At 38.3% G+C, this 15,393-nt stretch overlaps 1 protein-coding gene across 2 annotated transcripts in view; it reads right to left on the bottom strand.

The window, feature by feature from the left end:
- Nucleotides 1-4,601: 4,601 nt before the first annotated feature.
- CWF19L2 (CWF19 like cell cycle control factor 2) overlaps nt 4,602-15,393 on the bottom strand; it is a gene marked incomplete at its 5' end in the record, with an annotated part of 52,095 nt that continues 41,303 nt past the window's right edge. The window contains 3 exons of one of the 2 annotated variants that reach the window (XM_080932488.1): nt 4,602-5,628; nt 7,783-7,884; nt 12,907-12,987. In XM_080932488.1, coding sequence (XP_080788614.1) covers nt 5,485-5,628; nt 7,783-7,884; nt 12,907-12,987 — 327 coding nt within the window. In that variant the 3' untranslated portion in view covers nt 4,602-5,484. The remainder of the gene's footprint in view (nt 5,629-7,782; nt 7,885-12,906; nt 12,988-15,393) is intronic. The other variant, XM_080932487.1, reaches the window with a different exon arrangement.

Raw genomic sequence — 15,393 nt, 5'->3', positions numbered from 1 at the left:
TTATATCCATCCTCTACCCCATGCGTGGACCAAAATGTAATCAGCCAGCTTTATGCTATTATTCGGTGTGTTCCTTACTATGATAGACTGCATCCTGTTGGGACCTAAACCAAATTAAGCTCTTTTCTCCTTAGGTTGCTCTTGAAAATGGCATTTTACCAAAGCAATAGAAATATGACCAACATAGTACCTGTATTTGTTATCTGTGGTGATGATTGTGGGCATTTCACACTCTGAGGCCACTTCCAGGGATGTATTAAGTATTTCTTAAAATACTCATACATGGACTTAATGAAATCTCATTGTTTGGATCCTGCTCGTTCCATCCTTGTCTTATCTCATTCTCTTGTACAGGAAGCATGTAAGTATTGTTTATATATGAGCACTAGAGAGACCAGGGAATATGGAAGTAAATTCACCAGCTTGTCTCTTCAGAGAAAGAGATGTGTAACCTGTTTTCTGCCCCAAAAGCTGAAAACAGAGGTGGTCAATACTAGTGATCTCTGTTCTGTCCTATGTTCTGGCCACACAGGCTTCCCCAGACTCCAACAATCTATAGTATATCCTCCCTGAGACCCTTATCAGCATTGCTTACCTGGAGCCCGATTTCCCAATTAATCTATAGAACCCATATTGTACTTTTACGAGAGTTTTAGTGTAGGTCTGTCTTGAAGTTTGTTGTACACTTGAGATTAATTACCACCAGGAAACATTTTTTCCATATTGTGCTGTGCTTAAATATATTTAAAATAAATTGCCCAGTTTCAGGCCCTCAAAGACAAGCTACTAGGTCACACTGAACTGGATCTCTTTCTTGCCTCATGAGACTCGGCACTTACTTGTGCGGTATGTGCAGGTACTTTGGTTACAGGTACTTTGGTTAAAACTAATGGCTTGTTTGTAACCAGTAATAACACAGACATATAAGCAGTGGCGGTATATCTGTGATCTTACTCAAGTCGTTACACGGTTACCTTATTACACACCTATATTACATACATAAGCCTCTGATACCTTACTGACTATGAAGAAGCAGCCACGTTGGGAAACATTCATGTGAAGAATTTTTGATGTCCTATAAAAGCCAGCCAACAGCCTGGAAAACACAAGAAGCTATCCTTTCAGGCTGAAAGGTTTTGAATGTAGCAAATGCCTGCATAGGTGAGGAGGTAGAGATCTTTTCCCACTACAGCCTGGATGAAGATCTTGTCCTGGCTGAGAATAGATGGAGCCTCTCTGATTATGCCAGTCTCCTGTCTGGCATTCATAGCAGAATATCATCATCATCATCATCATCATCATCATCATCATCATCATCATCACCATCCATCATCATCCATCATCATCATCATCATCATCATCATCATCATCCATCATCATCATCATCATCATCCATCATCATCATCCATCATCATCATCATCTCATCATCATCATCATCATCATCCATCATCATCATCATCATCATCCATCATCATCATCATCATCATCATCATCATCATCCATCATCATCATCATCATCCATCATCATCATCACCATCATCATCATCATCATCCATCATCATCATCATCATCATCCACCATCATCATCATCATCATCCATCATCATCATCATCTCATCATCATCATCATCATCATCATCATCATCCATCATCATCATCATCATCATCATCATTCATCATCATCCATCATCATCATCATCATCATCATCATCCATCATCATCATCATCATCATCATCATCACCATCACCACCATCACCACCACCACCCTTTGCCAGGCATGTTTTGTTTCATCCTGGGTCTTCAGGCAATCCAGCCTGTGGTTTCTGGCCCTCCAGGCAGTGATGGCAGTAGGCTCCCTTACACAGCATGGGTCTCAAGATGGACTAGTTGGCCACTCTCAGAATTTCTGTGCGCCCTTTACCTCAGCACAACATGTAGGTTGAAGGTTTTAGAGCTGAGTTACTTCATCTTCTTTTTATTGGTTATTTTCAACTATTTTTCTCTCAATCTTAAGGTCTTTTCTACAAATTATATTTATGTATTTTAACTTATAAATGTCTGTATTTAAATTGCTAACACCTCAAGAATAGAACAGCAATCTAACAACACTACACACTTTATTTTATGTAACTTCACTACTATTTGTGATTTTTACTTTTGGATGCTATAAATTCCTCACTGTTCCATACCACAGAACTGTATCTTTTACAAGAGGAAAACAAAAAACAAAACAAAAAGAACAGTTACCTACCCAAGCAGGTGTCCGTTTGGTGCTTTGGATGACTGTTTTTTGTTTGAACTTCAGAATTTTCAACATGTTCTAATGAAAATATTTTTTATTCTTATATTTTGAGCTTTGCTTTAGACTGCAGTTAAGTTCTTTAGAAACACTTTGCTATCTTTCCTCTTCTAGAATCTGTTTCACAAAACTAGATCAGACTTGATCAAAACTAGATTATACCTGAAGCAAAAATTCTGAACTACAGAGGCTATTCCACCTTATGCCCTGTCTCCCCATTCCCAGTCAACTATGACATTTTACTTTCTAACAAAACATGTTACTGATAACTCTGAATTAGGTTAATCTTTAGCTACAGAAAGCCTCCTATTACATATGCTAAAAGATGGCTCCCTGTAAACTCTCCTTTAGAAACTGCCATGTGGTCTAGATCTTTCTATGCACAAAACTGGTTTGCTTCGAGTCAAATGATGCCACAGGCTTCTCCTGTCTTCCCCATACTTAGTTAAGAGTCACTGTCACACTGGTTTGCTGTTGTACAGCCATCACTGAACTTTGTTCTGATTCTGACTCTCCTAGAAATCAGGAAATATGTCACCTGGTGGTGGCTTTGAGGCAAGAGGGCAATGCAGTCACTCTCGTCTGCAGGCATAATTCTTCAACAATTTCTAGTGCAAAAGGAAGCCAACTGAGCTACATTAGAAGTACCAAAAACACAGGAAAGAACAGACTGAGGCTGTACTACAGAAAACAGTAACACACTCCCAACTTAATTTCAGACTCACTAAAGTATGGACTGATCCATTCCTCCTGACCATCCTCAGCCCTCTTCGGTGACGGTGCCCACTGAGCTAACATATGCTTCTCTCGCTGCTGTAGGCTAATGGTCTATCTACTGGGAAGAGTGCAGATAGTCTGTGTCTTAAGTATACAGGCCTTCACATTGAACAGAAAAATACCTTAATGACTCTTTATCTTCATCTGCTGTAGAAGAGACCCTAAGCTATTTATGCCTAAGCCTGAAGCCTCACTGCAATGGGGCTTTCTTAGGAGAATTTGAATGTACCTTATGTATATAAAAGCATAAATTTGTAGGCAGAGAAAAACTGCAACCATTTAAAAATGGCCACACATTTTTTTACATTTTTCCTATCAAAGGCAAGATTATGCTTTTTGTTTGTTTGCTGTTTTGTTTTGTTTGTTTGGGGTTTGGGGGGTTGTTTTGTTTTGAGACTGGGTCTCTATGAAGTCCTGGCTTTCCTGAAACTGACTAGAACAGACTGACCTTTAAGTCAAAGAAAACTGCCTGCCTGCCTTCTCAATGCTGGGATTAAAGGCTTCCACCATGTTTAGTCCTACAACTCTTCTTAAATTTAGGAAGGTTATAAGTTCAAAAGCACAGCACAGAAATGTCCTGTTACATCAGCATCTGGGTTCTGCTGGCTCACCCCACTTCTTGGACCTTTCATTTGGAATAGTTGCTCTGGGGGAGTTTTAAGGAAGAGAGGAAATCCAACTATTCTGAAGCTATCATATAAAAAGAAAATGGTAACAGAAGATCCCCAACTGTTCCCCATCAAGACACTGCATATGTAAGTGACAAACCTACACAGAATATTTCAGAGCCAACATTTGCAGTATAAAGAACAGAAGTTTTCAACAAACAATTTCAGTCATCTCTAGATATTTAAGCCATTTTAGCCAAGGACCTAAACATCACAGAGTAAAGCAGAGTAAAGTCAAATCATCAAAAGCCCCAGCCAATCCCTAAAGCTGTTGCCTGTAAATGGGACATTCTTCTAGCTGGGCTGCCTTGTCTGGCCTCAGTAAAGAGGAAGTGCTTAGCCTCAAAGAGACTTGAAGTGTTGGGGTGAGGGTATACCCAGGGGGAACACCACCCACACAGAAGGAAGGACTGTGGGGGGGAGGGGTGGCTGGGAGGGAGCAGTGAGCAGGATAAAAAGTGAATGCATTAAAAAATGTAATTAAAAACTAAAGCCCCAGCCATAAAAAATCAAGATAAAAGCTACTATTACAGATCGCAGAGGTTTTGAGACACGGCACATCCTGATCCAGCGGGCTCTGAGGCAGCGGGCTCTGAGGCAGGATTTACAGTTTTTGAACGATCTACATAACACAGCACTCTATAATCAAATGTTTTAACTTGCTGATTGTGAGAAAGAATGTAAGACGTGTGGCAAAACCAATAGTTGAAAAGGCTACAATAACCATCACACCTCTTTTCTATATTACACACTTACACATTTAGATGTAATTTATAACTACTGTATTGAAAATTAAAACTACTAAGCTTCAGCACATTTGTGAAATTTGGAAAGAAAAAATCTGCCTTTTAACATACAAATAACATACATGAAAACAGTGACAACCTGACATTAAAATAAACATGCAATGAGTGACTCAGGAGCACACATCACACTGATACACTGGTTCTAGGCATTAAAAAAAATCATAATTTTTTTTAAAGCAGGTTACAAAAGACATACTACAATTCATATTTTATAAATCCAAGGTTTTCTCAAGATCAAATGTTAAGAACAATAAAACCTAAGTACCTTTAATCAAGTAGGAACAAGAGAACACCCCCTGGATACTTTATTTAACACATGAGACATTACAACTCCAATACAGTGATTTGGCTACAGACTTTAGATTTATATGAACTACAAACAACTGAAAAGTATGTTATTTAGAGTAATTACATTTAAGATTACCAAAATACAGACTATTTCAAGGTCCAGAACAAACAAGTTTATGAATGTTTTTATTATCACTTAATCCTGTAGTCCTTTTCTTTAACCAAGATAATACACAGTGATACTATGTGCTACTAGTAAAAAAGAAACACTTCCAGAAAACTATGGAAATAAATTTCAATTAGTACTGAATACATCCAGCCTTGTTTAAAAAGCACAAAGGAAGATAGGTGGCAGACTATCTGGAAGCAGACCCACTTTCTCCTGCAGCCCTGCTAGACTTCTGGAAATAAGTCCCTGTCTAGAGTAACTGATTTGGAACATGCAGAGGTAGACACAGAAAGAATGTGAGCCGGCAATCCCAATTCTCTCACTCCATAGTCACCCAAGCCAAGTCTCCAGGAGTAGATGTCAGTGCCTTGAGTGGCGGCTGCTGCTGTTTTCCCTAGAGCACAAGGTACAGCTGTGTAGAGATGACAGACATAAACCGAATGGGCTCAGTATAGAAAGTGGCACATAACGTACACTTAAGAGCTTTTGCTTTTAGTGACATCATACGGTTTCCACCACTGAGCAAACTGCAACGCTTTCTTCCTCTGGTCCTCAAAGCTTTCTCGGATGCCCTTCCTCCACAGCCTGGGCTCTAGATCCAGCATACCACCAAGGATTTCCTTTTAAAGAGTAAAAAAGATATGAATATATACATACACATATATACATACATACACATATACATACACATGCATACACATATACATATACATACACATATACATACACATATACATACACACACATACACATATGCATACACATATACATACACACACATATACATACAAATATACATATGCATACATACACACAGTACATTAAAGCAAACCTACTCATTTATCATATGAATAATATTAAGTAGTTCTTTGTGACAATGTACAAACATTTCACATTAGTGTCAAATAAAATGAGTCTTATTTCCAATCTCAGCTGCAAACTTTGTGAGTCTTTGTGATGTCTCCTGGGAAGCAATTTGTTAACTTGGTTGTTCAGTAGGATATCTATAAAATTAGCAGCAAAAGGGAGGAAGGAAGTGAAATTTAATTCCTGTGGTCATAAAGATGACTAATATGTCAATGGCAAGCTCGTCATAGAATGTGGTGAGACCCCCAGTGCTAAGGAGTCATCTGTGCAGTGAGAAAGGGAACTGGCAAAGCAGCTCATGAAGGCATCTAAAACCAACCAGCCAACCAATAAACAATAAACTACTATGTACATTTATCCTAATGGAGAAATCAGAAAAGGGCACCACCTGTCATTAAGAATGGACTCTGCAAATGTCCTCATAGGAGAAACTGGACAAATTCAGATTTAGTGCAAGAGATTCCTCGCAACAATCCATCCAAACAGTAGAGTCTGAAAGGGTAGTTTCTGTGTCTGTGTGAAACCATGTCTAGATCACTGAATGTGCAAGATGGGTTTTCATTCCCTTATTTTGAAAGAGTTCATTTCTTAATCCCCTCTTGTTGTCTGAGCCACTGCTTTGGCAGCAGGTCAAAGAAGTATCCAAGTATTTCCTGAAAAGCATGCTCTGAGATATAGGGAAACCAACCGTGCAATCTTAAAAATATATCATATAAACCACAATACATGAGTAGTATTTGAAAAAAAGGCAATTCTCCAATGAAAATTTAAAAACAAAACAATGGGTTAGAGATATACTTTTCTCTAATGCAAAAATTTTAAACTATGAATCCAGAGCTAAAGAACAGTCAGAAATCTCTAGTGAATAACAGGATTTTTCACTGAAGTAAAAAAAAAAGTTCTTTTTTTGTTTTATTTATTTGGTTGGTTACCTCTGCAGAGTAACAACAAAAAACCATTCTGTAAACCTCCTAAACAAGGGCAGGGGTACAACTTCATAGAGTGGGGAGTGTGCACCTGACATGCATGAAGCTGTGGTGTGGTCTGCAAGACTACATAAGAACAGTCTGGCGGGACGCTCCTGGACACTCGGTACTCAGTGAAGGCAGGATAGTCAGGGGCTCAAAACATCTTCAGCTATGTGGTGATTTCAAGAAAGACAGGCTGGGTTATGCTAGAATTTATAAGCAATAATTCGAGGTGCCTATGAGAGAGGTAGTATGAGAGAAGACCTGAACTAGGTCAGATTCATTTTGCCAACTGCAAATGGTAAATTAATTTCATTCTAATACCTGACATGAATTTACAGATGCTTAGTAAGAAGTCCTCTAATTTAAGGAATATACTCTTAGGAAGACATTTTTTGTTGTTGTTGGTTTTTGTTTTTGTTTTTCCCTCCTGAAAGAAACTAATGGCAATCAAATGACTGGGATATGAATGGAATATATATATACGTTTCTCTCACTCAGCAAATAACCCTAGACAAGTTATACAACCTTTCTATAGTTCAGATTTTTCCTATCTATACAAGAAATATTTATGTCAAAATCTAGACAGCAGGGTTACTGTGAGCACTAGATGACTGCCTAGGACAATAGACAGGTATATTGTAAGCCCTTAATAAATGTTAACAATTATCATCATTTTTTCAGGACAAAGCTGCCTGAGTCCAAAGGAAAATATTACAGTTATTGAGCACACTGCCAAAAATGTTTGGTTACACAATGATGTCTCCAACTTTATCACAAATATCCTGTATCCTGGATATTTTTATTTTTACTTCCTAATTTCACCCCCCAACTTCAATAGGGAAGGATTTATCAATTTTTTGTATCAAACTTTTAATTTTATTTCACAAAGAAGTATTAACACTAAACTCTATGGTTTTATCAAATTTGTGAGTATACCTTTCCAAAGTAATAAGGAAATTTGTGCTGATCTTCAATGATGTGGGCAAATCCTCCCTGAAGGCCAAAGTCTACAGCAAAGTAAGGCAAACCTCTGGGCACCTAAGTAAACAAACATGAGAAAAATGATCATCTGTCAAAATAACGTACATGACAAATTCCAATGACCTAACCTTCTAAGGAAAAGAATTCATTCTGATAGCCTTTCATCCAGCCAGACCGTCATCAAGACTACAACTTCACAATCAAAGCAAATACTTTCCTGTTCTTGGAGATAACAGGAAAAAGGTATCCAAATATTCTATACATCTAAAGGACAATTTCAGAAATACACGTTTTTCCATATCTTACTTAGAAAGAGAAAGCTAGATTATATATTTGTGGCTGTGCTTAGATACGTAAAATCTTCATTATTGTAATACTTCTCAAATATAAATAAGTTTAGCTAACTGGTAAAATAAATATACCAATATTTAGCTTACCAAACTAATTTTACAATCTAGTATCCTCTTCTTCCCTTTCTACAACACACACACACACACACACACACACACACACACACACACACACACACACACACACGTAAATGCCCACATGCTCAGACATCCCCATGCTCAGACACACAGAGAAACAGAAAGTGGAAGGGAATTTTAATCTCCATACTGATTGAAAAGAGCTATAATGTTTTACTTTATTATTAAGTAGATTTTGTATGTTTATAAGTTTTTCTTCTAAGTTCCAAGTTTTATCACTAGAAATTATTCAGGTTGGTCAGCATACAGTAAGTTTCCCCTCTAACACCCCCACATGATCAGCACTGACTCATCTGGGCAGTGACCACATATTCCTGACTACATACTTGGGTTTGAGTACTTAGGAAGGCGCACCTTTAGATGTTCGGTGCTGTATGGAAAGAACAGAGAACTCATCTTGAATCATTCTAAATCAAATAAAATTAGAAGTAATACAAAACATGAACTAAAAAAAACAAGATAGTATATATACAAAAATGTTACTTTATGCATTTATTATATTTACTAGATTCTATATTTTAAAGAGAATAGTTATGTATGACCTTAACAATCAACAACAAAGTAAAAACACAGAACAGCCAGACAAGGCTCTAAATTTCTGATTTTCATGAGTGTGAAAAGCCAGACAATTTGTAACATTTGCGTCTCAGGAGAAATACAAAGAAAGCATTCTGAGGTTTGCTAGAAACATCCACGAGAATGACATATCTGTAAGTCCCCAGCTCAAATTTTACCTTCTAGGAGACTGTTCCTTTCACATCTACCCCCTGTACAAAAATGCTCTGTGCAAAGAGGTCCAATGACAAAAGGAAAGAAGGTTCCACTGGACGCAGCACCACCAAATTAGGTAACTAGGCATGTAGCATGTGATACTTTGAGAAAACAGTCGAAGAAATGCACGGTGACAGCACTCTTTCTTTTTCTTTCTGTAGGTCCTGAATATGCTGCCTTCCATGGCAAACAGGACTAAAGGTGTGAACAAGCTGAGTCTTGAAAGGCAACTGTGATGCTGTGTTACTCACGTGAGTCACAAGCAATCATGAGGAGACTTGTAAGAACTCAGAAGGCCTACGTCACAAACACTGGCATGTCTCACTCTTTGCTTTGAAGGCAGAGGAAGGTCACAGTCACAGATGCAGACAGCTTCCATCAACTGAGAAGGCAGGGCATCCACTCTTTAGAGCTGACGGCAGGGCCTACAGTCAGTCACTCTGGAGGCTGAAGTAGGAAGGCTGCAAGTTCAAGGACTTGGCTACAAACAGCTCAAAACTGGCTTTGGAAGAGCAGTGAACACGTACTTAGTAAGGAAAACTAAGGTTGCAAAGAAGGCTCAGTGGGAATTGTCTTATATGCAGAGCCCCAGGTTCAGTCCCAGTTCATTAAAAAAAAGAAAGAAAGAAAGAAAGAAAAAAGAAAGCAAACAAACAAATAAAAAAGCCTCCTCTCTACAGCTTCCAGGAGGAGGCACCCAACAGAGTGCATTTCATACTTCCGACCTTCTGAACTGTGACGTGAGACAGCCACTGTCATTGTAGTACAGAAAACTAACACAGACACGAACACTCAGTACCACTGCCGTACTTGCCAAGACGGTAAATGAAGTTTTTGTTAGACAGAACATGGCTTACAGAATAGTGTGTTGGTTGGGCGTGGGAATATCTTTAAGGAAGCGAGGGGAGAAGGGGAGATGAGAGTGGGGGAGGAAAGGGGATAACATTTGAAATGTAAATACAAAGAACATCCAATAAAGATGATTAAAAAATAAAATAAATAGAATAGTGAGTGGCCACTATGCCTTTTTCAAATGTCCTTGATGTTATTTCTCTCCTCCTCCCCTATCACCCTGTATTATGCCTCCTCCCTTATCACCAGTTAAGCCATCCATTTCCCCATTGCCCGGTCATGGCACCTGCCTCCCTGCAATCCCGCATCTCCGGAGCTCCTTCGTACCTCCTCTTCCCATGGTCCCTACTACTTTACTGGCTTCTTCAGATACCTCAGGTTATCCATTCACATCTAAAGTTTCAGAACAAGTAAAAGAGAACAAGCAATCAGGTGTGGAGGAACTGAACTAGACTTGAAGACTGGTTCTCACAGTACAGGAAGAGATGACGCAAGCTGCCGAAGTGAGGAGCACTCCACAATTCCACACATAAGACTGGCACTTCTATCTTGACGGTAACAAAAGCTAAGCTGTCTAATGGGACTTGGGGCCAACTCAACAGCAGAAAATGAATGTTTGATTCTACAAACCTAGCCAACTACTCATGGCCAGAGAAGTCACAGAACCTACTACTATGTCCTAACCCACTATGGCATTTATGTTCTGCATACTTCTGAGTACAGACACGCATAGCTACCACCTCTCATAAAGAAGTGCCATTTTTGCATCGGGCAGGGACTGTAATAAAGATCCACAACTGGACAAAATGCATAAAATAAGGAAGGGTCTGAATCCCACCTGACACATCTACAATGTAACTACTACACCTAAGGCTCAGGGGAAGTCACTAGAGAGGTGGCCCTGTTGCCATATAGTGTCACCTAGGCACAACAAAGAAAATGCACCAACAATCCTCAACAATACGGTTACTAAACAAGAGCAGCAGAATGACAAGACCAGATGACATGCAAACATGGAGGGAGGAAATCTTGCCAGGCCCTAAACCAGATAGAGTTACAAGTGATCGATAGACTAAGATGCATGAAGAAGTTACCTGCTTTCTTTCCCATGCACTGCAACCTCCGAAGAGCCTCTGGTAAAAAACCCTCTGAAGCCTTACTGCTTCAAGGTGAGCCACCTTCAGAATCTTAATGATGAAGCCAGAGTCCTGCTCCTCATGCAGCCACGCCTATGTCTTGTCTTCTGTAAGCACTCTAAGTCTTGGTTTTTAGAAAATCGATTTTTAAGCACTCAGATGGCCCAAAATTTGTGCTTACAGTGCCAAATGTGCAAAAATGCATTTCTGTTGAAATTTCATTTGACTGTCATTACAATTTCATGAAAAAACATTTATTATAAAATTATGATGATTTAAAAAGGGACAAAACACTTTTAATGTGCTAATAGGAAAAGTAAAGAGCAAACAAGATACTTAGTACTGTTTTCCCTTTGCCCTGTTAAAACTCTGGCCCAGTTCTTTAGGGAAGAAACAGAAAACAGTTACAGAAAATCTACCTCTGAGTTAATACTGCGCTTTCGCTAGTTCTATGGAATGTGCATCTACTACGAACTGGGTGCTCAGTATGACAGGATGCTAACCACCCGTGTTTTGCATTAGATGTCTGGCTTTCCAAAAGCAGAAATGAAGGGAAAATATTCCAGTGACATATACATGAACAGGAATGGCTAAATATTTTATTTAAATAGGCCTCATGCTGAAATGCTTTAGAGTTTGCAGGTCATCTGGTTTCTATGAGACTACTGAACCCTTAGGAGCACGAAAAGCTTCTACAAGCAATAAACGGGCGAGTATGTCAGTATTTAAAACAAACAAACAAGCAAACAAGCAAATAAACCCCTCCATTTGGAAGAGCAGGTCTAGCATGCAAGGTTAATTTAGAGTCTGTGTTATAGTAAGCTCATGAAGGCAATCATCATCTCTATTCTGATCTACTCCATACATCAGTCATGCAGTAAAGCTTAGAAAATGAGTTCATTTAAAAAAAATTCAAAAGCAATCTATATGCCTATTAAATTTCTTTTCAATTTAAATTCTATGTCCAGAAAAAAATAGTCAGTATATAAGCATTGCCTACATACCATGAAAAAGTGGAGCTGAAAGTCATAACTGAACTGTATATCCTTGAGCACATCTACAAAGAAGTAGTAAGCACATAATCTACCCAACAACAAACGTCTATATAAAAAAAAAATAAATTGGGTCATGGAAACGGTTGAGTGGGTCCTTGCCACCCAAGTGGAAAGAGCTGAGTTAGGATCCCCAGAACCCAATACAGATTGGTGTAGCCTTGCAAACCCATAATCTCAGAATTCCTGTGGCAAGACTGAATGCAGACAAGAAAATCCCTGGAGGCTTGGGATAGGTGGCCTAGTCTATACATAGTATACAAGATGTTCTGTCACAAACACAGTAGAAGGTAAGGACATGGAAACACACACACACATACACACACACACACACACACACACACACACACACACACACACACACACACACTTTTTCTTAAATGGAAGGGGAAGAAAGGGAGGAGATACAGAAAAATGGGGAGGTGTCCAAAATTTGAAATAAAACCCACACAAAATTGTTTTTTTCATTATAATCAAAGACAAAAATGACCTTCTCCTGAGATGCTCTCTCAGCAGAAAATAGGGGCCACCACATCTGTTTTAGGGACTAAAAGGGCAAGGTATGAGAAACAAAAGATTTATTTGTATAAATAAAATGCCCTACAAATAAATAGGCATTTTATAAGCCAGAGAGAATAAAAATACTTTCTTCTCAATGTGTACCTTAGTTATTTTACATTGACTTACTCAGTGAAAAACCTAATTCTAAACCAAGAGATGGACATTTACAAAGATTTAACACTACAGTAATTTCTTATATTACCAAAACCTAATACTCACAGACTTTCTAATATCTTTTGACGACAAATCAATCAACTTCTTATTCATGGACCATTCTTCATCAGATTCCATTATGGCTTTCTAAGAAACAATCATTTGAAAAATGAACACAAATCAACAGAGTAGCAAATACAGAGAAACTGATTTCTGCTTGGTTTCTTAGGTGAATGCTGGGTTCAGTGCATAGGAGGGACTGTTGTTATGAATGGGTGAAAATCGTAATTGAAAGACATAAAACTAGAACTACTGAACGTTTAATCCGAGAAAACAGCCTTTTACTCATTCTTAACTCTGTAACGACCAGCTCAACTTCATGTGACAAAATGTGGTCCTTGAGAAGATTAAACAATTTAAGATAGAGCATGCTCTATGAATACATTTTTTTTTTAAATCACAGAAATCTATTCAAATAAATTCACTTAATTTTACTATTCTTCTTCTATACATCAAGACTATATATGATTTGTGGCTAGAAAAATCTATTTCAGACCCTACAACAAGGAAGTAACAAGTAAAGAAAAATTACTCTAAGAAATGAGATTCCTTTTAAAGGCAAGAAAAAAATACATAGACATGGAACTTTCTAAGTTGTTCCAGTCTCCATCTACACCTAGAGCTAAGGTTGTCCCACAGCCCTCCATACCCAAATCCTGCCAGGAGAGAGCTGGTCTCCCAGGAAAGCTCTCACTCCTAAGCCCAGAGGTGAGACCACCACTTTCACTCCAATAACTGTCCAAAGAGGGAAATGCCTGGAACACAATAACTAGAAAAAAACTATCACTATTTCTTAATATATATTAGTATCAGTGGACTCAATTCCCCAATAAAAAGATATAGACTAAGAGAGTGGATACTTAAACAGGACCAAGCATTTTGCTGCATACATGAAACACACCTCAGTGACAAAGACAGACACTACCTCAGAGTAAAAGGCTAGGAAAAATATTTTCCAAGAAAATGGTTCCAAGAAACAAGCTGGAGTAGCCATTCTACTATCGAATAAAATTGACTTTCAACCAAAAATTATCAAAAAGATAAGGAAGGACACTTCATACTCATAAAAGGAAAAAATTACCAAAAGATGAACTGTCAATTCCAAGCATCTATATTCGTAATGCAAGGGCACCCACATTCATAAAAGAAACTTTACTAAAGCTCAAAGTACACATTGCACAACACACAGTAACAGTGGGAGATTGCAACACCTCACTTTCATCAATGTACAGATCAAGGAAAGAGAAACTAAACAGAGACACAGTGAAACTATGAACAGAAGTTATGAAACAAATGGACTTACATATCTATAGAACATTTAATCCTAAAATAAAAGAATATACCTTCTTCTCAGCACTTCATGGTACCTTCTCCAAAAATGACCATATGACTGGTCATAAGACAGGACTCAACAGATACAAGAAGACTGAAATAATCCCATACATCCCATACATGGGCTAAGGCTGGTCTTCAACAACAACAAAACAACAGAAAGACAACATACACATGGAAGCTGAACAATGCTCAACTCATGACAACTTGGTCAATGAAGAAAGAAAGGGGGGGAGAAAGAAAAAGAAAGAAAGAAAGAAAGAAAGAAAGAAAGAAAGAAAGAAAGAAAGAAAGAAAGAAAGAAAGAAAGAAAGAAAGAAAGAACAAGGAAGGAAAGAAGGAAGGAAGGAAGGACGAGGAAGGAAGGGAAAAGAAAGGAAGGGAGGGAGGGAGGGAGGACGAGAAAGAAAGAAAGAAAGAAAGAAAGAAAGAAAGAAAGAAAGAAAGAAAGAAAGAAAGAAAGAAAGAGAAATAGAGAGAGAGAGAAAGAAAGAAAGAAAGAAAGAAAGAAAGAAAGAAAGAATGAATGAAAGAAAGAAAGAAAGATAGACTTTTTACAACTTAATAAGAATGAAGGCACAACATACCCAAACATATGGACCATAATGAAAGCTGTACTAAGATGAAAACTCAGACCTCGGAGTGTCTCCAAAGAGAAACTGGAGAGAGCATACACTAAGAGCTTAACAGAACACTTTAAAGCTCTAGAAAAAAAGAATCAAATACACCAAAGAGGAGTATAGGGCAAGAAATAATCAAACTCACAGCTGAAATCAACCAAGCAGAAAGAACACACATAGTATGAACTCGTTGATAAATGGATATTAGCCCAAAAGCTCAGAATACCCAAGAAACAATTCCCAAACCATATGAAGCTCAAGAAGAAGGAAAACCAAAATATGAATGCTTCAGTCCTTCTTAGAAGGGAGGAACAAAATACTCAGAGGAGAAAATACAGGGACAAAGAATGGAGCAGAGACTGAATCAAAGGCCATCTAGAGACTGTCCCACCAGGGGAACCATCCCATTTACAGCCACCAAGCCCAGTCTCTATTGCTGATGCCAAGAAGTGCTTGCTGACAGAGCCTGATATGAATAACTCCTGAGAGGCTCTGCCAGAGCCTTACTGATACAGATGAGGATGCTTGCAGGTAACTATCT

The sequence above is a fragment of the Micromys minutus genome, assembly GCF_963924665.1.
Source record: "Micromys minutus genome assembly, chromosome: 18".
Lineage (NCBI taxonomy): Eukaryota > Metazoa > Chordata > Mammalia > Rodentia > Muridae > Micromys > Micromys minutus.
Note: the sequence above shows the minus strand (reverse complement) of the source record. Positions and strands in the feature narration are given on the sequence as shown.